General features: G+C 39.3%; 1 protein-coding gene across 1 annotated transcript; it reads right to left on the bottom strand.

The window, feature by feature from the left end:
* Nucleotides 1-296: 296 nt before the first annotated feature.
* Nucleotides 297-11,426, bottom strand: LOC116329034 (tumor necrosis factor alpha-induced protein 2-like). Its single transcript, XM_039603693.1, has 12 exons — nucleotides 11,248-11,426; nucleotides 9,772-9,846; nucleotides 8,878-9,511; nucleotides 8,509-8,620; nucleotides 8,179-8,301; nucleotides 7,387-7,481; nucleotides 7,178-7,270; nucleotides 6,947-7,070; nucleotides 6,724-6,843; nucleotides 6,453-6,608; nucleotides 2,360-2,481; nucleotides 297-1,262 (listed from the first exon to the last, which is right to left on the bottom strand). Exons 1-12 carry the CDS (start codon nucleotides 11,417-11,419, stop codon nucleotides 1,112-1,114), a joined length of 1,977 nt encoding a protein of 658 aa, XP_039459627.1. The 5' UTR covers nucleotides 11,420-11,426; the 3' UTR covers nucleotides 297-1,111.
* Between the last annotated feature and the right edge of the window lie 8,879 nt (nucleotides 11,427-20,305).

Here is a 20,305-nt window from a genome sequence, read left to right as displayed (position 1 = left end):
ACACAAGACAGACGCTAATTATCAGCGCCGGAGAAGACATCGTGAACGCCTCCTGGCAATCCCGTGTAGATGTTAGTGAAACTGTTGGGAAGACAACGTTGGAGAAACGTGAACATTTTATTTGTACTGTAATCTGCAGATTCTGACAAAAATCTGCAACTATCCTTCGAAGCACCGCTCCTCTCTAAAACAGCAATAAGGATAAGTATTAGGCCACATGTAAATAACAAATAACTTGCTCCTGCAGAGACCTGCAGTGTGAACGTAGCCTAAGACACGCGGACTCAACGTGAAGAACTGATGAGGAACACTATAAATACACACATAGGAAAAAGGGAACTGGAGATGAGACAGACATAACCAAGCACAGAACAGGATGGCTGTGGAAAAACACATGACGGATGGAAAGAGTCATGAGGGAAAACATGTAAACAAGAGAAGAAGATGGGAGACCAAGACATTACTAAAACACATGATGGGCATGGGAGACATAAACACATGAGGCGAGGACACAAAGGGAATATAACAGAAAATAAACTTTAACTGGGCAACCTAGGCAACTTAAAATAGATGAGCTAAAGATGACTACATGAACTTAAACATAAAAATCAAAATACATAAAATTCAAAACGCTGGGTCAAATGACTAAGGAACATGACATACACTAGTTTTTCCAAATAACTCCCCATAATAATTAAAAAAAATAAAAATGATACTTGATACTTTCAGACACACAGTCAGTCTTTATGTGAGTGCTATCAAGAGCAGTGTTTATGTCTCCTGATTCCCTTTCTCCTTTTCGTTTAAGGTTAGAAATAAGACAAGGACTAGACAGTTTGGTTTCCAGTGCCACATTTGAAAGAAATCCTCCTTTTCACTCTAATTAACAGCATTATTGACATTATTGACTATAGTAATTACAACAAGCATTCACCATCACAGAGTCTGCGTATAATAGGGATTTCAGTCTAAGTAACATATGAAGGTTTTTCCATGGCATTCACTCTGTATGTCTTTACAGAGAGACTGTGACACAATATAATACACAATAATATTGCTGCTGTGCAACCAAACTCTCAGTCAGTGATACTCTAAGAAGCAAATGTGCGGCTCATCTCACTTCAACTTTGGAGAAAAACTTCCGGGTTCCAGGATCAGCACGGCTCTCTTTCAGTGTGTCCGACAGAGTGGTTTTGACGATTTTCCTGTCGGCTTTGGAGAGGTTTGTCTTGAGTCTGAGCAGAGCCGAAACATGTTTTTCACTGTTGGTGACAGAAAGAAGAAAGAGTTAAAGAAAAGTAATGATTTTCTCTATGTAAAGTCAGAGACTGTGAAAAAAAAGGATTGTCATGTGAAAGCTGCCACATTTGATATAGAAAAGAAAAAATATAAAGAAATGAGTTTGAGCATTTTTTTTTAGCTAAATATAATCTGCAATGTTTTATTTCACTTTCAACATAAGAATAACAGCAGAAGTTATAACTTCACTGATCCCATCAAGACTTTTTTCATTGCCATGTTATGTCTTTTTCTGTCTGTAGCCAGTTTTCTGCCCCTGACACACATCCTTCCTGCAAACACTAACAGCTGTCATTAACACTTTACCACACCTATTTAAATTGCTGAGAAGAGGGGAGATGGAAAATGTCTCAGTCCACCCCTGTTGGAAATGTGACAATAGGTGGAGCTCTTACTGAAATGGATCCGTGCCTCAAATGCATGTGATTCTCCGAATATGAACTAGTTTTACCAAATAACTCTTCCATAAAACTCTTATTCAGCATAAACATACATGAGTGCTATCAAGAGCAGTGTTTACATCTCCTGGTTCACTTTTCCCCTGTTTCTTTAAGGTTAGAAATAAAACAAGAACGAGACAGTTTGGTTTCTGGTGCCACATTTGGAAGAAATCCTCCTTTTAACTCTAATTAACAGCATTATTGACTTAATCTACACACAGCTGCTGCTGCTTCTCTAATGCCAGCACGTTTTATTTAGCTTTCTGTTTCAGTGCACTATCAGTGAAACTGGTAATGTAAAATAGAAAGGCAGCACATCTACTTTTAGCTCATGTTAGTTCCCATGAATGTACCTCATCCTGCTCACAAGATATATCTGAAACTAATTAAGATGTTTCGCTCAGTCTGCTTCCTGTTTTCCCTCAGATCTCTCTGAAAACTATGATTGTTTATCCTGGCCTAATGTCTCACAAAGTTCTTATCATGATATAGTTCTGTCCTTATTGTTTATGTTACAGTTGATACAACAGGCTAAAAAAATGAGAGCATATTACGTTTTGAATGAGTTATACTCTGTATGTTTTTGTATTAAACTATGTCTGAGTCAGTTCAAAAGTTACCTGAGGTCGGGATAAGCAGATCCCAGTGAAACAATTTGCATCTGTATGGCAGGAATATCTTGGAGTTTTAGCACTTCTGCCATCTTGGTCAGGATTTCCTTTAACCAGTCTTGTTTGGATCCCTGTGAAGACAAATCAGTGACGTCAGTTTAATCTGCAAGTTTCCCCAAACTGTAATTAACATAACTGCTGTTTTTGGAATAATCATGTATTTCCTTCTGGAGCTATTGCACTGGAATTTCTCAAGATCTATTTATGCACTGGGTAGTCCTCAATCAATGGTCAGATCTTTGATACATTTGTAACTACAGGTGGAGTTCAGTGGTCCTTTAATGGAGGGTTTTCCTTCATTTCTACCATGTTTTGCTCCATGTAAAATCTATGTTTAAAATATTAATTTTAAAGTTACAGATAAAAAAAATTTTTCTTTTCTGACATGGGTATATTTGCAAAAAGTGGAAAAACGTTGGGAAAATCAAAATCAAAAATAAGGATGGCACATTGTTGAACATTGTTTCTGCTCTAAAGTGATTATCAGACTTTCATAGAAATCATGCCTTTCACTCATAATGTAACTTATATAGAGACCATTTGGTCCATCATTTTCTATTAGTCACACTTTTGTTCTTAAGAATTGGAGTGTATTTCTTCTATGTCCAGCCTTGGAGGCTGATGTATCCCACCGAATGCTAATGACAAGCTTGCTATAAACGAACTCCATGTGGCCATTAGCAAACAACAATCTGCACACCGTGAGGCTGCATTTATTGTAGCGGGTGACAGCATGTCTCCTGCCACACAAGAGGGGATAAAACCCTGGACCATGTGTATAGAAACATTGTGGGAGCTTATATGGCAACGCCCCTCTCCTACCTGGGACAGTCTGATTACCTTTCTTTGTTTTTCACCCCCAAGTATTCAACCGTGTACTCATCAGTGTCAGTACTCATCAACCATGTGAAACCATCAGTGAAAACATTTAAAGTGTGGCCAGTGGGACTAGATTATGTACTCTAGGATAGGTTTAAAAATATGGACTGGAGCATTTTTACCTCTCAGACAACCTGTGGCTCTCACGTCAACATAGACTCTCAGTACTGGACTACATCAACACCACAATTGAGAGCGTTACCACAAAAAAGCACATTACATTGTACCCTAATCAGAACCCATGGATGAACAAGGAAGTGAGGCTTCTACTAAAGGCACGTAACAATGTCTTCAGATCAGGAGACGCTCAAGCCTACAGTACATCCAGGGCAGAACTGAAGAGGGGCATCAAGAAGGCAAAGCACAGCTACAAGCTGAAGGTGGAGGAACACTTTGTCAACTCTTACTCACGACGCATGTGGCTGGGCATTCAGGCCATCTCTGACTACAAGCCGAGCAATTCCACACAGACAGCGATGTATGTGTCCTTCCTAAATGACTTCTAGGCTCGTTTTGACAAGGACACCAAGGAAAAGCCTGCCAAAACCCCACCCCCTGACGACTGCCATAACCTTACTCTTACCACCATAGATGTCCGTAACACTCTAAGCAATATCAATGCTCGCAAAGCTGCTGGCCCTGATGGCATTCCAGGACGTGTGCTTCGAGCATGTGCTGAGCAGCTTGCAGGGGTCTTCACAGACAACTTTAACCTGTCGCTTGCCCAGGCAGTAATACCAGCATGCTTCAAGACCATCTCCATCGTGCCAGTGCTGAAACACTCATCACCCATATACCTGAACAACTATTGCCCTGTTGCACTCATGCCCATAGTTATGAATTGTTTGAGCAACTGGTCCTGGCACACCTCAAGACATGCTTGCCCCCCACACTGGATCCTCACCTCCAGGCCATATCTGCTCTACCACCATCACACTCAACACTGGCACTCCACAGGGCTGTGTGCTGAGCCTGTTCCTCTACTCCCTTTTCTCCCATGACTGCAGACCGACGTATGGATCCAAGTCCATAGATGAGTTTGCAGATGACACCACAATGATTGGTCTCATCAGTTACAACAATGAGTCTGGCAACAGGGAAGAGGTAAAGCAACTAGCTGTGTGGTGCGCTGCTAATAACCTGCTTCTGAATACCAGCAAAAACAAAAGAGCTCATTGTTGACTTCAGGAGAGAGAAGAGAGACACCCATGCCCCCATCTACATAAATGGCACAGCCGTTGAGCGGGTCTCCAGCTTCAAATTCTTGGGGACCCACATCCCTGAAAATCTGTCCTGGTCAACTAACACCTCCAGCCTGGTCAAGAAGGCCTATCAGAGATTCTTTTTCTTGAGGACACTGAAGAAGAACCACCTGTCTACTGACATTATGGTAACTTCTACCACTGTGCGATAGAGAGCTTTAGGACCAACTGTGTCACAGTCTGGTATGGGAACTGCTCTGTTGCTGACTGCAAGGCGGGTGATGAAAACTGCCCAGCGCATCACAGGGACTCCACTTCCTGCTATTGAGGATGTCCACAAGAAGACATGTCTACGCCAAGCATGCATTATTCTCAGGGACTCCTCTCATCCTGCCTATAAACTCTTCCAGCTCCTCCCCTCCGGAAGACCCTACAGGACCCTACAGACTAAAACCAGCAGGTTTAGGAACAGCTTCTTCCCTACAGCTGTGACCCTACTGAACTCAGTCCCCTGCTGAACCTTTCCATCCACACTCACTCTCCATCCACACCCCCTTATCCCTCCCAATGACCATGATCATGACTGTCATTCATTCTCAACATTCCCCATATGCTTACAATGGGTGCTGCTATAGTTTAGGACACTGACATAGTATAGTCTCTGTTATAGTGCTTACACTGTTCACTATTATAGTCTGTACAGAGCGCTACGCTCCCACTGCTTTAGATATATTCATAGGACTCTGTAGATCTGTTTACCTCACACCAGTTCATCGCTATACATGTAGCAGATCTGTATATATTTAGCAAATCTGTATATTTGTTCATAGTACATCTGTATATCTGCCCGTGTGTATAGCAGTATAGATCATCTGTATATCTGGTCTCTCTGTACATAATCTGTTCATAACTATTCCACCCTTTATAGTATCCTTATCTGTATATATCAGTATATCTGTACATTTGCCTGTAGTATATGTGTATATTTCTTCTCTACATCTGTATATTTGCTTAATTTATCTGTGTGTAACTGCTCTTATTGCACTTACTACTCTTGCACTTCTGATTAGATGCAAACTGTATTTCGTTACCGTATTTATACATGTGTTACGTGTCTGAAGGCTACATGTTTTCTTTCCCTCTCCTTTTATTTGCCATTCCCTTAGGTACACAGACTGCAGGCTGGTGTCAATTTGGGGATCTCCAGCTAATTGGAGGAAGGAGGCTCTGATTGGACAAACCAGGAGTGCACACCTTGATAAGGAGACTCACCTGTGGCTGGGCGTGGCTCTCTTCCCTCCTTTGAATTGTTTGGCACATGTGTAAAGCGCCTCTGCTGTATTTCTTTTGTTTGATGGTTGTGGTGGGAGTAAAGTGGACTAGATAAGTTTGGGGACCCCATACACTTACTCACGTAGAGTCTTTTGTTAGAAACACTAGGTAAGTAGGTTGGTGCCACCCATGTAATTTTGAGCTTGTTTTGAGTTGAGGTTTAGGGTCTTTTCCCCCTGTTTTTGTTTTTCTAGGATAATAGCTCAGCTAAGTTTTGGTTTTGTCTTTTTGGTGGTTTTTTTGGCACAACCTAACTGTCCCTTTCTCCCCCACATTTGTTGTTTGAATTTGGGTTATTTATTTTGTGAGAACGCTACCATTAAACTTTTTTATAACACCTGTACCGGGTTTCCAGAGTTGTTGTGTTATCCCCTCCTGCCCTCGAGGAGATGTAACAACATGTGTAATGACAAAGTTGAATCCTAATCTTAATCCCATTTTAGCCAACTCCTCTGAATGGCCTTTTCAATTTTATAAATCTTTTTAATCAAATTATTTTTAATTGAAAATTCCAAACCAAATACATGTGAAACTGAGCTGATTCTTTTTTCCACAGCTCAGCAGAAGTCTGACCACTTGTAGGTTTTATTCATGTCTCAGCTAAAGTGTGCAGTGAAGGTAAGTCTCACCATTTTGGCAAACAGCTCGTGCAGTTTCTCTGCATTTTCTTTCACAGTCTCGTAAGCCTTCTGCTGCTGATTGCTGTCCTTCAGTTTGACCTCTCCTTTCAGGAGCCTCCGGACATATTCTTCTGTCACTTCCTGGTGAAGCTGACCAATCAGCTCCTGAATTTAGCCCAAGTATATAAGTAGTCAGAGCGCATCATAATCCTTTTACTAAAAAGTTGACAATGAAGGCAATAATGGCCATTCAATCCATTATAAAGTTTCATCCTTTTACCTGGTAAGAGGACTGACTCGAACCCTGAAGTTCTTGAAGCTCTTCTTCAGTGCTATTCAGCAGCTCCTCAAACGTGTTATTCATCAGCCAGTCACTGGTTCCCACCTTCTGGTAGTGTGGCTGTGTGAGGAACAAATAACAGTTTTTAAAATCTTTGATTAAGACATGTTAGGTTTTAAGTACTCCTGAGGATTATTGATATCTGCAGTTCTAAAGAACTTACCTTGAGGATCTTGTGCACAGGTTTTAATAAATAAGTGTATGCAGACTGTTTCATCTCAGTCAGACCTCGCAAACAGTTTTCCCGCACATCCTCTGGGAATAGATCGCGGTCCACAAGGAAGTCCCTTTAGACAGACCACACAGGACACATCAGCTCACAATGATGTATTCACCTGTTATGATGAAGGTAAAATTATAATTTTATCTCCATCTAACTGGATCAGAAACATACCTGAACTGTTTGACACAGCTGAGGTTTGCCTTTATGAAAGCTTTGCTGCGTGGCTTGTTTTGCTTAATGACGTCTTCATGAAAATTTTGATACCTGCAGAAGGTTGAGAAGAGTTTTCACTTTTATTGTCTTGTTATCACGAAACATAAAACCTACAGGTATTTTTTAAATGACAATGTTTAAAAGACAGCCTTGTGAAGCCTTGTTACCTCTGCATGAAGTCTGTCAGGTTGGATGTTATTTTCTGGGCCTTGTGCGGGTCTCTTACAGTTATATGTGCTGATGTCACGATGCCGTTGATAAACTGAAGACAAATGGATTGGCAAATCAGTGGCAGTTTTAAGTACCCAAAGCACTTTACACAGCAATGCACTTCCATCATTTTCAGATCCAGTTAAACTAACACCAGGAACCAAACCCAGTGCTTTACAATGTTAGTGACTAACCCAAGTGATTAAGCTACAGAACAGTGGGAGGGTTTGAAACTGTGACTCTGATCTGACAGTAAATGAGTTTCTATAAATGACCGAAACAAAAATGACGGTGCTTTCTTTGTTTGTTAATCTTTTTCTCAAAGTTTCTCAAAGTCTTTTTCAGTTTGGTTAATATGTGCAGCAGGCTGAAAATATTTGTCTGCACTTCTTTGGAAAGTTCTAAAGTGAACAACAGAATAAATTTCATTCTGTACATTTTGTTCTCCTATGATCAAAACAATGTTACGTCATTGCTTCACCACAACAATTTTATTGCACAGTTCTGACATAACAATTTATTCAAAGCCTCTCATCGTGGTCAACAATTAGAAGTCGACAAATTCAAGCTTCACTATAAGAATTCTTGAAGTTGGCCACCACAAGTGACGCCTTTCACTTTATATCTATCTTAATTACCCCTTGGGGATAAATAAAGTTTTTTTGACTTGAATTGACTTGATATTAATACATTTTTATAAAAGCATCAATTTCAGCCTCTTTAATATTATGTTGTTGCAGCAACTCTACCTGGATGACATCATAGGCCACAGGACTGATGTAGCAACCATCATCTCTTGTCGGCTCCTTTCCTTGATCCCACTCTTTCTTCGCTTCATCCAATACTCGGCCAATATAAATCATCAGGTCGCTCTAAACACACAACAACGCACAGCTGCCACTTTTAAACTGCTTTCATGTGTAAAGATTTAATTACTGACAGTAACAATTACATCTACAATATTATGTTCAAAAAAATTAAACCAGCAACACTTTGATGCTGGATTTGCAAATCTCACTTTAAGCCCTGCAATGCCCATACTGATTAACTGGATACACGTCTTAGACACACTGTGTTACCTGTTCTTTGCTGAGGTACTGCTCCTCCAGAGGTTTCAGTAACTCGTCAGGAAGCAGGTTTCCCAGCGCTTCAGTATTGATATTACTGGCCAGCTCAGGTTTTTCAAGGATTCTGGTACACAGAGCAGATAACACATGAGTTTCTATAAACACTCCACGTTGTGTTTAGTCTACAAAAATGACATTTTATTTTGCACATTAAGAAAACAAGAAATTAGCCGTTACATTTGTATTATTATTCACTATCTGTCTGTAATTGTTCAGGTATTTATTCTTCAAGGATCAGTGAAGGACCTCACACTGACAGACATCATCATGTTTAGGCACAGAAAGATGCTACTTCAAACAATAATTGAACTGGTGGCTTACCCTGGATAAAACTCCTTCACCCATCGCAGGAGGAAACTGCAGTCCTTGTCATCCAGAACAAAGTCTGCAATGTTTTTGAGTCTTGCGCTGAAAGTTTGATGGTACAGTCTTGCATAAAAGTTACAGATGTCCATCTCTGGTGGGTAGCAGTTCTTCACCACCTCCACCACCCACTGCAGGTCCTCCTTCAGCTGCCTGCCCATGGACTGGATGTCTGCCTGGATCGAGGACAGGTTCACCTGGTCACCAGTGGGGCTCGATGGGTTCTCCAAACGACTATACACTAATTCATGGAGCACTTTGTCATGGTGCTCCTTCCATTTCTTGGGCCTCCAGGCTGGTGGAGTCTGGCATCTTTGTCTCCACAGCTGGTCCTGCTCTTCCTCAAGGTTGATGGCTTTCACTGCAGACTTCAGAGCAGACACTGATGCTTCCTCACTGCTGAGAGAAAGACTCTGCTGCACAGTGTGCTCTATACGCTCTTCAAGGGCTTTATGGTCTGCAGCAAGCTTTTCTACTGCTTCCTTGTTAGCCTCAGCTGTCTCCCAAAACAGATGTTTCTCCCTGTCTATCAGTTGCTGAGTGGCCTCACAAAAGGCTTGCATTTCAAGGTATTCCTCAAAATTAGGTTTCTCTGATAGACAAAAACAAAGACAAATCTTTGAATTTCTTTTAGATTATCAGTACTATTTTATAGATGAATCACCCAGGCTCTCTGGGGTTCTCTTGATATTTATCACTAAGCATCTAAACAAATCTTCCTAAACAGTGAAATGAATGCTGCACATGTACTAAATACACATAATTGAATAAAATGAAAATAATTGTAATTCAACTTATGCCAAGGATATTAACATGGGGTTCAACAAATAAACAAATATTTGTACTCCCCACCTACTATCGGGGAGCGTCTATCCTTGTCCCCTTTCCGTCTAAAAGAAAACTCTGTCTTAACAGTATTACTGGGATCTGAAACAAAAAAGCACACAGTTTAATGAAGTTTGAATAACAGAATGCAGACATGATTTCAATGTTTTGTTTTTCCCCACGTTCCACAGACAAGCATCAGCATTACTTTTTGTTGTGAACTCAATGCAGAAATTTTTTTTTTATTTTTTGCCCACTATTGTCATGTGTAGCTGTGGCAGGCATGAAATACAAAGCCGAACCCATGACAAAGAATAAAAACAAAGAGAAGAATAGGCAAAACCTAACCACGGAGTCAGATGACTCTAGACCCTGACAACTATGGCCAGGGCACTGCAGAGAACATTTTGCAGAGACAAAATCATTTGTAAGTGTGCAGATTTTAGCCACTTTGGTTTGTTCTTTCATGACTGCATTATCTTAATTGTGAAAGCTGATAATAGGGCTTTTTAGTTTTTTTATAGTAAAGACAGGGGTAACAATCCATGCATTAACAATATATATTTAGTTGTTAATATATGCTGGTCAGCCAGCAATCAAATACGTCTTCAAAGTGTCACACCTAAATGAATACAAGCATTTAATAATATAGCCAATTTCACATGTGCTTTTATTGTAAAGAAACCAACTTTCTTGCATCATTGCCTTGGTATTATGAATGAATAATTATATGTGATTTACTTTCTGCACTGCATGTTTAAGATAGCAATTACATCCTGGAAATATTCTATATTTGCAAAAAATTTCCATTTTGGTGAGGCAAAGTTATTCTCTTATCATTCATTAAATATGTTTTTAACTTAACTGATTCTTGCCCAGGTTAAAAATGTTACTTGAAGGCATCAGATCAGGATTCAGAAAACTGTGATGATTTTTTTTGTTATTTTGTTTTACAGCTTCCCAAGAAAATGAGGGGGCAAAATAGTAACTCATAAATGTTAATGTTACACTACTAAATACAAATAGCAGCTTTATTTGGCCAGCATTCGATTTTATTCTTGGTTGATTTATCTCCAGTCTTTAATACTATTAATGCTTGTTGGGATTAAATAATTTACAGTGCCTCAATAATGCTATGCTTTTTATTAATAATAAGTGTTATAAAGTTATATAGTGTAGTATTAAGTGGACACAGCCCTGAAAAATAAAGGCATGAGACCATGTGTCCTTGGGGAGTAGAAAGCAGCAGACTCTCGCTCACGCTTGCCTGGGAAAATGTAGACAAGAGGGGACCATCTCTAGTGGAAAGTTACTGAGACACTGTTGTTTAGACTAGAGTGAGAGAGCTTCTGTAATAAAACTGTTAGGGGCACACCACCATTTTGAGATCCGCGGCAGCATGTCTTACAGGACGCATCTCCCTTCTAGAAGTAATAAAGTGTTAAATGGTCTACTGAGCAGTGTTTTTTCTTCCACCGGATGCCTCTGCCTCTGCTTACGTACTCACTAGGTGACGAAGATTGCGTGTTGGAAGCCGGAAGCTCCTTCTAAACTTCTCCATCATGCCCACATTTATGCCACCTTCAGTCGGCGTCTTCTCATCGCTCTTGATGGATTTGTTGCTCTTGGTGGACACCGTGTCATTGCTGGGGTTCTCAGTGGACTTGTCCATCATTTGTGAAATTTTATTTCATTATCTACCCAAATGTGAGAAGAATACAAAAGAAATGTTTAAAGGCAAAATATGTTAAATTTAAAGTAACCAGTCTGTTTTTAAAATGTAAGGAGGAGAACAGGAGCACAGTTCATGTTAAAATGTAGGCACTAAATGTAAAAAGTGATAAATACTCAAATAAAGTAATGAAGTATTTGTATTTTCGATCTGGATTTTAATAATAAATATAGTAATTTGGGAGAAAGGGCCTAAAATCCTACACGATAAAACCCCTACAGTGCTCTTAAAGTATTTTATAAGGAACCAATTCATTGTAGCTTTCACTACAATCATCATAAAACTATATTACAGATAACATTTTATATCGGATAGATTAGAAAAGACGGAGTAGAAAAACAGAGAACAACATTTTGCTTGTAATTTGGGAACATTTTCTCTCATTTCTCAGGTCCTGGACTTTTAAATACTGTTGATCGTTATTAGGCCTCACAAAACGTGTGTGTGTGTGTGTGTGTGTGTCCAGAGAGAGAGAGAGAGTGAGACAGTTTTATTTTCAAAATTGATATTTAGTCCGTGTATGCAAACCATAGCTCGTTATAGTAAAGAGAAAAAGGTTTATGTTGCCTCCCAAGACGGGTTTCCTGTTCAACAACGCGTGGTGCTGTGATAAAGAAGAGAAAAAGGGACACACGTTTCACAGTAGGAAGGTTTATTCTTCTTCACATCTTAGAACAGCTTCAGGTATCACCACTCTGTGCAAAGAAATGGCCTTCTGCTTCGGTCCAATTTACAGTACATGGCCACAGTTTCCTGAGCCAGAGACTGTATTAATCTCTCAACAAAACTTTGACAAAACTTCCCTTTTTATAACCATGTCACTCTTTCCCAAAAAAATAATGTCTTTGACATAAACAAACACATTTACTATTGTTATACAACCTACAAACTATATAGAGTTCAATGCTCCTTTAACCACTTTCACTACTACTATGCAGTCACCATTGGTCAATAAGTTTCCTTTTAACACTCTATAATTGTTTTTGGTATTAAACCACAAAATTGTTCTTCTAACCACAACATTAACCAGAAAAATAAGACATAGTATAAAACCCACTTAGCAGAGTGCATAATACATAATGGTTCAGTCTCTCAGAGGTTAGATTAGCTCCCCCCCGCACACACACACACACACACACACACACACACATTATTCCACATTAACCAAGTCCATTAGTATTAGCTTAATTTAGCCTGCAACCTTAACCCACAATTCAGACACAACTCAGACTGAACCCATTTCTTTAGAAGTTGCGCTCATTACCCACACAACCAACATCCTCTACTTGTAAGGTCTGCAGTATACATTCATTTAAATGCATTTACTAACCTGTGATAAAGAACAGAAAAAGGGACACACGTTGAGCTCATGTCTGTTTCACCGCAGTCAAGTGAGCCGTCATTTGTGAGCCGCAGTCAAGCCAGCCGCCTCTTTTCCGTCGCATTAATTTTGTTGCGCTTCTACACCGGCATTTACGGCATCCCCTTTTCTCCTTATTTCCCGATCGAAAGCATAGACCCGCGCATAAGTACACGCGTGCACGCACTCACACATGCACGCGCGCGGACTCAGATATGCACGCGTACAATTAGAGTGCTTTGGGACAGCCCAAAGCGGGACAGTCTGGTTGCATATTCAAAAATTCATGTCACCTGACCTAAAGGCGGTATCGTGGGCTTTGAGGAGTGTGCAGACCTCGCTGGTCATCCAGGGTTTATGGTTTGGGAAAACCCGAATGCTTTTGTCCACAGTCACATTTGCAATACATCTATTAATCCCCATATCTAAGTATCAAAAAGTGTAAAAACAAATTATATTCTTTCCTCAGTTTCTGTTAATAAGACTTAAATTTACATGAAATTATTCAACATTATATACATTATTCATAAGGAGACAGAGAATTCAAAAACAACACGGAGAATGTCTTGATGCATGCTCAATCATCCAGGTAATTAAATCCCCAAAGTTTGATTCTGTTCATCTGGACGTAGCGTTTTCAGTGGGAGAAAAGTTTTGTCACTCATCCAAGTGACTTCTTCGGTCTCAGCTGACTGCAGGTTTCCCCAATCTTATAAACAGTACATTACATTTTCAGTCATTATGCAATCCACCGTTTAATACAAAAAACATTTTTTTGCCTTGACAACATACATTCGTCTTCATTTCAAATAAGTAGTTATTTTTCACACAGAGAGCAATACCATTCTCCAGCCTCTGCTGTCCAGAACTGCTCTGTATTCATCTGGAGGCACTGTGTGTGAAACCACTTTAAATAGCTCTCATGCAGGAACAAAGCAATTGTATAAAATGAAGTGAGGGAATGGAGCTATAAATAGATTAATATAGAGATGTGAAAATAAACTTAAATATAGACGTAGGAACACAAGTATTAACATTAATGTTTCTGGGATATAATAAACAATATAAGCATACAGGTGTCTAAGCAAATATTGTGGCATGCAAAGTGAGAGAGTGCAGTGAGTCATGTTTATTCCTGTTCAATATGTGTCTGACACAAGTGGATGAATTAAAAAGTCTGACAGCAGCAGCAACAACAGGCAATGCCTTCCTGATGACTTTCTATCTGTTTAAATCTTTTTCTTTGATGCCTGTATCCCAGCTAGAAGAGTCCTGGACCCTTTTTCTAGTCAGTGGGTGTGTGGGCAAACAACTCTGGCTTGTCACCCAGTTGGATTTCCTGCTATTTGTAAGATGGCACTATCTACAAATCAGGACACATTAACTATGATATTAAAAAAATGACAGGATGACATAGTCCTTGGTCAGTTTACCAAGCATTTCTCAGTTTTGTTCTTTATAGTTCTGTTCATCATATCATTGTTTGTGAATCCTGGATTATTTGATGATATGTTTACATTATGTATTCTTTTGTTTTCAGTTCCATATTGCTTTTTAGTGTAGTTCTTCTTCAGCGTTCCACAAGTGGATGGAACACTTGTGAAAACACTCTAGTGTTAAAGTCAGTCTTGTCTTCATGCCTGTTTATGGTTTTGTCTGTGTCAAGCTCGTGTGTCTTAGTCTGGGTTTTAGTTTGGTGGCCTCTTGTCTCTTTCTTGTGTTGAGTCTTACTTCCACTGTCTTCTTATTCCCAATGTATCCCTGCTGTGTTACGCAGCTGTCTCCAATTCTCCTAATCGCCATCTTATTTATACATTTTGCCAATCTCCCGGTCTGAAGTACATTATTCTATTCTATTCTATTCTATTCTATTCTATTCTATTCTATTCTATTATATTATATTATACTATATTATATTTATACAGCGCCAAATCACAACAACAGTCACCTCAAGGCACTTTATATTGTAAGGTAGATCTTACAATTATACATACAGAGAAAAAAACCAACAAACATATTATCCCCTATAAGCAATCACTTTGGCGACAGTGGGAAGGAAAAACTCCCCATTAACAGGAAGAAACCTCCGGCAGAACCAGGCTCAGGGCCATCTGCTGCGACCGGTTGGGGTAGGAGAGAAGGAAAACAGGATAAAAGACATGCTATGGAAGTGAGCCAGAGATTAATAACAAGTATGATTCAGGGCAGAGAGGTCTATTAACACATAGTGAGTGAGAAAGGTGACCGAAAAGGAAAAACTCAATGCATCATGGGAGTCCCCCAGCAGCCTACGTCTATTGCAGCATAACTAAGGGAGGATTCAGGGTCACCTGGTCCAGCCCTAACTATATGCTTTAGCAAAAAGGAAAGTTTTAAGCCTAATCTTGAAAGTAGAGATAGTGTCTGTCTCCTGATTTCAAACTGGAAGCTGGTTCCACAGAAGAGGGGCCTGAAAACTGAAGGCTCTGCCTCCCATTCTACTTTTAAATACTCTAGGAACAACAAGTAAGCCTGCAGTGTGAGGGCGACATGCTCTAATAGGGTGATATGGTACTACAAGGTCATGAAGATAAGATGGGGCCTGATTATTTAAGACCTTGTATTTTGAATTCAATTCTGGATTTAACAGGAAGCCAATGAAGGGAAGCCAAAACAAGAGAAATATGCTCTCTCTTTCTAGTCCCTGTCAGGACTCTTGGATTAACCGAAGGCCTTTCATTTAGTTTTAGGACATCCTGATAATAATGAATTACAGTAGTCCAGCCTAGAAGTAATGAATGCATGAACTAGTTTTTCAGCGTCACTCTGAGACAGGATATTTCTAACTTTAGAGATGTTGCACAAATTGAAAAAAGCAGTCTTACATATTTGTTTAATATGTGCGTTGAAGGACATGTCCTGGTCAAAAATGACTCCAAGTTTCCACACAGTGTTCCTGGAGGCCAAGGTAATGCCATCCAGAGTAAGAATCTGCTTAGATACCATATTTCTAAGATTTTCAGGGCCGAGTACAATAACCTCAGTTTTATCTGAATTAAGAAGCAGAAAGTTAGCGGCCATCCAGGTCTTTATGTCTTTAAGGCATTCCTGCAGTTTAACTAATCGGTGTGTGTTATCTGGCTTCATGGATAGATAGAGCTGCGTGTCATCTGCATAGCAGTGAAAATTTATGCTATGTCTTCTAATGATGCTGCCTAAGGGAAGCATGTATAATGTAAACAGAATTGGTCCTAGCACTGAACCCTGTGGAACTCCATAATTAACCTCAGCATGTGAAGGGGACTCTCCATTTACATGAACAAATTGGAGTCTATTAGATAGATATGATACAAACCACTGCCGTGCAGTACCTGTAATACCTACAGCATGTTCTAATCGCTCTAATAGGATGTTATGGTCAACAGTATCGAACGCTGCACTGAGGTCTAGCAGGACAAGCACAGAGATGAGTCCACTGTCAGAGGCCATAAGAAGATCATTTGTAACCTTCACTAAAGCTGTTTCTGTGCTGTGATGAGCTCTGAAACCTGACTGAAACGCTTCAAATAAGCCATTCCTCTGCAGATGATCTGTTAGCTGTTTGACAACTACTCTTTCAAGGATGTTTGATATGAAAGGAAGGTTGGAGATTGGCCTATAATTAGCTAAGACAGTTGGGTCTAGAGATGGCTTTTTAAGTAAAGGTTTAACTACAGCCAGCTTGAAGGCCTGTGGTACACAGCTGATTATTAGAGATAGGTTGATCATATTTAAGATTGAAGCATTAATTAATGGCAGGACTTCTTTGAGCAGTTTTGTAGGAATGGGGTCTAAAAGACACGTTGATGGTTTGGAGGAAGCAATTATTGAAGTTAACTCAGAAAGATCAATTGGAGAAAAAGAGTCTAAATGAATATCAATGGTACTTAAAGTAGCTGTAGATACTGTTACATCTGTGAGATCATTATGGGTAATTTTTTCTCTAATTGTTAAAATTTTATTTGTGAAGAAATTCATGAAGTCATTACTTCTTAATGTTAAAGGAATGGTTGGCTCAACAGTGCTCTGACTTTTTGTCAGCCTGGCTACAGTGCTGAAGAGAAACCTGGGGTTGTTCTTATTTTCTTCAATCAGTGACGAATAGTAAGATATTCTGGCTTTGTGGAGGGCTTTCTTATAAAGCAGCAAAGTTTTTCTCCAGGCTAAATGATGATCTTCTAAATGTGTGACACGCCATTTCCTCTCCAGCTTACGAGTTATTTGCTTTAGGCTACGTGTTTGAGAATTATACCACGGGGTCAAGTACTTCTGATTTGAGGCCTTATTTTTAACAAGGAGCTACAGTAGTGCCTTAATTAAGTGTTCCCTGGTGTCTCCCAGTTGATGTGTGTGTTACTACCAGTAAGTTTGGTAGTTCATGAAATAGAAGAACTTCTGTTCCTGTAATATTGAATTTTGTTTTAAAAGGTGTCCAAAAACAGAAAATAAAGTATTTCAAAGGCAAGGAGTATATCACAATGAATATATAATTTGAATTTATACAATTTAATTCATTCTGGTGTGAGCAATTAAATGTTATGTATCTAGCACCAAATCACAACAGCAGTCGCCTAAAGACACTTTATGTTGCTGGGTAAAAACACAACAATAATACAAAAAAAACCAACAAAAAAACCAACAACAATTTAATTACCCCATATGAGCTAACATTTAGTGAGAGTGGGAAGGAAAAACTCCATTTGAAAAGGTAGAAACATCTGGCAGAAATAGGCTCAAGGAGAAACAGCCATCTACTGTGACTGGCTGAGGTTGATGAAAAGGAGACAGGACAACATATACACTGAGCAAGAGAGCGAGAGATACATACTAACTAATGATTTAATGCAGAGAGGTGTATAAACACAGAACGAGCAAAGAAGGAAAAAATTCATACATCATGAGAAGCCCGCAGGAGCCTAGGCTTATTGCAGCACAAACAAGGGAAGATTCAGGGTCCTGATCCACTCTAACTGTTTTATTTGTCAAAACTGAAGGTTTTAAGGCTAATCTTAAAAGCTGAGACGGGTGTTTGTCTTCTGAATTAATATTGTGAGCTGTATCCACAGAAGAGAGAGGCCTGAGAGATGAAGACTCTGATTCCCGTTCAATCTTATAATTCTATAGGAACCACAAGGACACCTAATATTCCAAAATTAAAATCTGCATTTCAAAGGAAGTCAGTGAAGACAAGCAAATATGGGTGAAATATGCTGTCTCTTTATAGTCCCTGTCATGACTCTCTCAGCAGCACTTTTGATCCATTAATATTAAACAATTATTGATACAGCGGATTGAGATGTAATGTGGCCCAGAGGTACAGTAGGTGGCCCAGAGTAAGACGGTGTTGAAAGCTGGACATCAACTATTGATGATTTTTTATGAATTTTTGAATTCAATATAAATGTCCTTTAATTTTTGAGGAATATTACAGTAGATCTGGATGAAACTTGGCCCAGAGGTACAGTAGGTGTCCCAGAGGAGGAATGTGTTGAAAGTTGGACCTCAACTATTAAGGATGATTTTTAATGAATTTTTGAAAGTGACATAATTCTATTGTATTGACTGTATTGCATTGAATACAAGTTTCCTTTAGTTTCTGAGGAATATTACAGTAGATCTGGATGAAACTTGGCCCAGAGGTACAGTAGGTGTCCCAGAGGAGGAATGTGTTGAAAGTTGGACATCAACTATCAAGGATGATTTTTAATGAATTTTTGAATATGCAACCAGACTGTCCCGATGGTTGTATTGGGCTGTCCCGTTGCAATTTGTGTGCGCGCGTGTGATTGTTCGCGCGCGCGCGCACGAGAAAAGGCGCTACCGTAAATACTAGTGTAGACGCGCAAGAAAATTTATGCAGGATAAGAAGCGGCTGGCTTGACCGCGGCTCACAAATGACGGCTCACTTGACCGCGGTTCAGTTTCACAACAGGAAGGTTTATTCTTCTGTGCCCCAAAACGCTACTCGATATCACTGCGCGCAATGCGCCCTCTAGCTGCTAGATGTAGAATAGCATGTTTAAATGGCAGGTACACAAATACATTGATAGCAAAAAATTTTTGGGGGGGGCTGATTTCCTCTGTTTATTTCCGATACCAGATTTTAACAGAAAGCTATTTTCAACTCTCTACATGTACTGTTTCGCACAGATAAAACTTCCGCAGTTTCTTCCCACTTCACCGGCTTTCGATTACTTGTTCAGGTTTGGCAAGAAGGTGAGAGTGTGTGACCGGGGCACGGGGCGGGGTCACCTTACAGGCGTGTTTTCTTTTCTTTTCATGGTCAAATCTATACTTTACAGGTGATGAAAGATGCTCTCATATTGTACATGAAAGGACATCAATGAAGTCGCAGCATCATTTCTGCTGCATAGCCTTTGACAGTGTTGCAGTGGGTGCTGAAGAAAGAAATACAACAATAGGTGTCAAAAATGGTAAAATCTCTAGAAACCAGTGTGTTGTACTTCTGAGACTTTTTCTCCTCCGCTCTTTTTTAGAGATGTAAAGAAGGGAAACTGTGCAATATATCACGACAGGAGAAATGAGAGAAAATACCCCTCATGCTGGTCACCACTGATATACATGCAGAAAAAAGTGCTTAAGTAATAATGAAACCAAATGCAATGTGATCTCAGGTGACTAGAGGGCACTGCATGCTATATTTGTTTCAGGAAAAAAAATTGTTGATTGAGTCTTCGTGCCTACATTTTGATGGTATATGAAAAATGCAGCAAAACTTTATATTTAAGAAAGTGTTGTTTACAAAACTGAGAAAAAACTCATGAACATCAGGACATTTATATCCACTAGAGGGTGGTCCACTGGTTTATGCTGTGGTTATGTGTTTGTGCTCTAGTTATGTGTGCAGTGGTGTAGTCTTTGTCCATGCCGTTTTGATTTATTTTATTATTTTTTTAAAGTTGAATTGGGTTTTTAAATAAGATGATAGAAATATGTGAGATTTGTTTCCAAGTACTGTTTTTATGCACGTCATTACAGATATTTGCTTCAGGAAAAGAAGACATTTCCAGTCGAAATAAATGACCAAATGTGAGTGGATTAGGCTGATATTGTTTAGTGGATATAGAGACCTTTTATTGGCATTAAATATGCATTTCAGTAACACAGTGTTTAAATTTTCTTAGCTACATCTGAATTTCCCAAACATCTGAATTAAAAAATATACAAAATACTACTACTACTACTAGTAATAATAATAATAATAATAATAATAATAATAATGATAATAAAGATGATGATAACAACACACATAAAAATACATTTACCTGAGAGATGAATTGACCGTTATATGTCTGGTTTCCTTTACAAAATAACACACGTGAGCAGATTTACATAATATATATTTTTGATGTGAAATATGACAGGACAAAGGGTAATATTTTTAAACAGTGTACTTTATTACTTCACTGTAAACACGATATTGCCATTTA

Source organism: Oreochromis aureus, linkage group 19 (assembly GCF_013358895.1).
Source record: "Oreochromis aureus strain Israel breed Guangdong linkage group 19, ZZ_aureus, whole genome shotgun sequence".
Classification (NCBI taxonomy): Eukaryota; Metazoa; Chordata; class Actinopteri; order Cichliformes; family Cichlidae; genus Oreochromis; species Oreochromis aureus.
The sequence above is the reverse complement of the archived record's forward strand: the minus strand, read 5'-3'. Positions and strand labels throughout refer to the sequence as shown.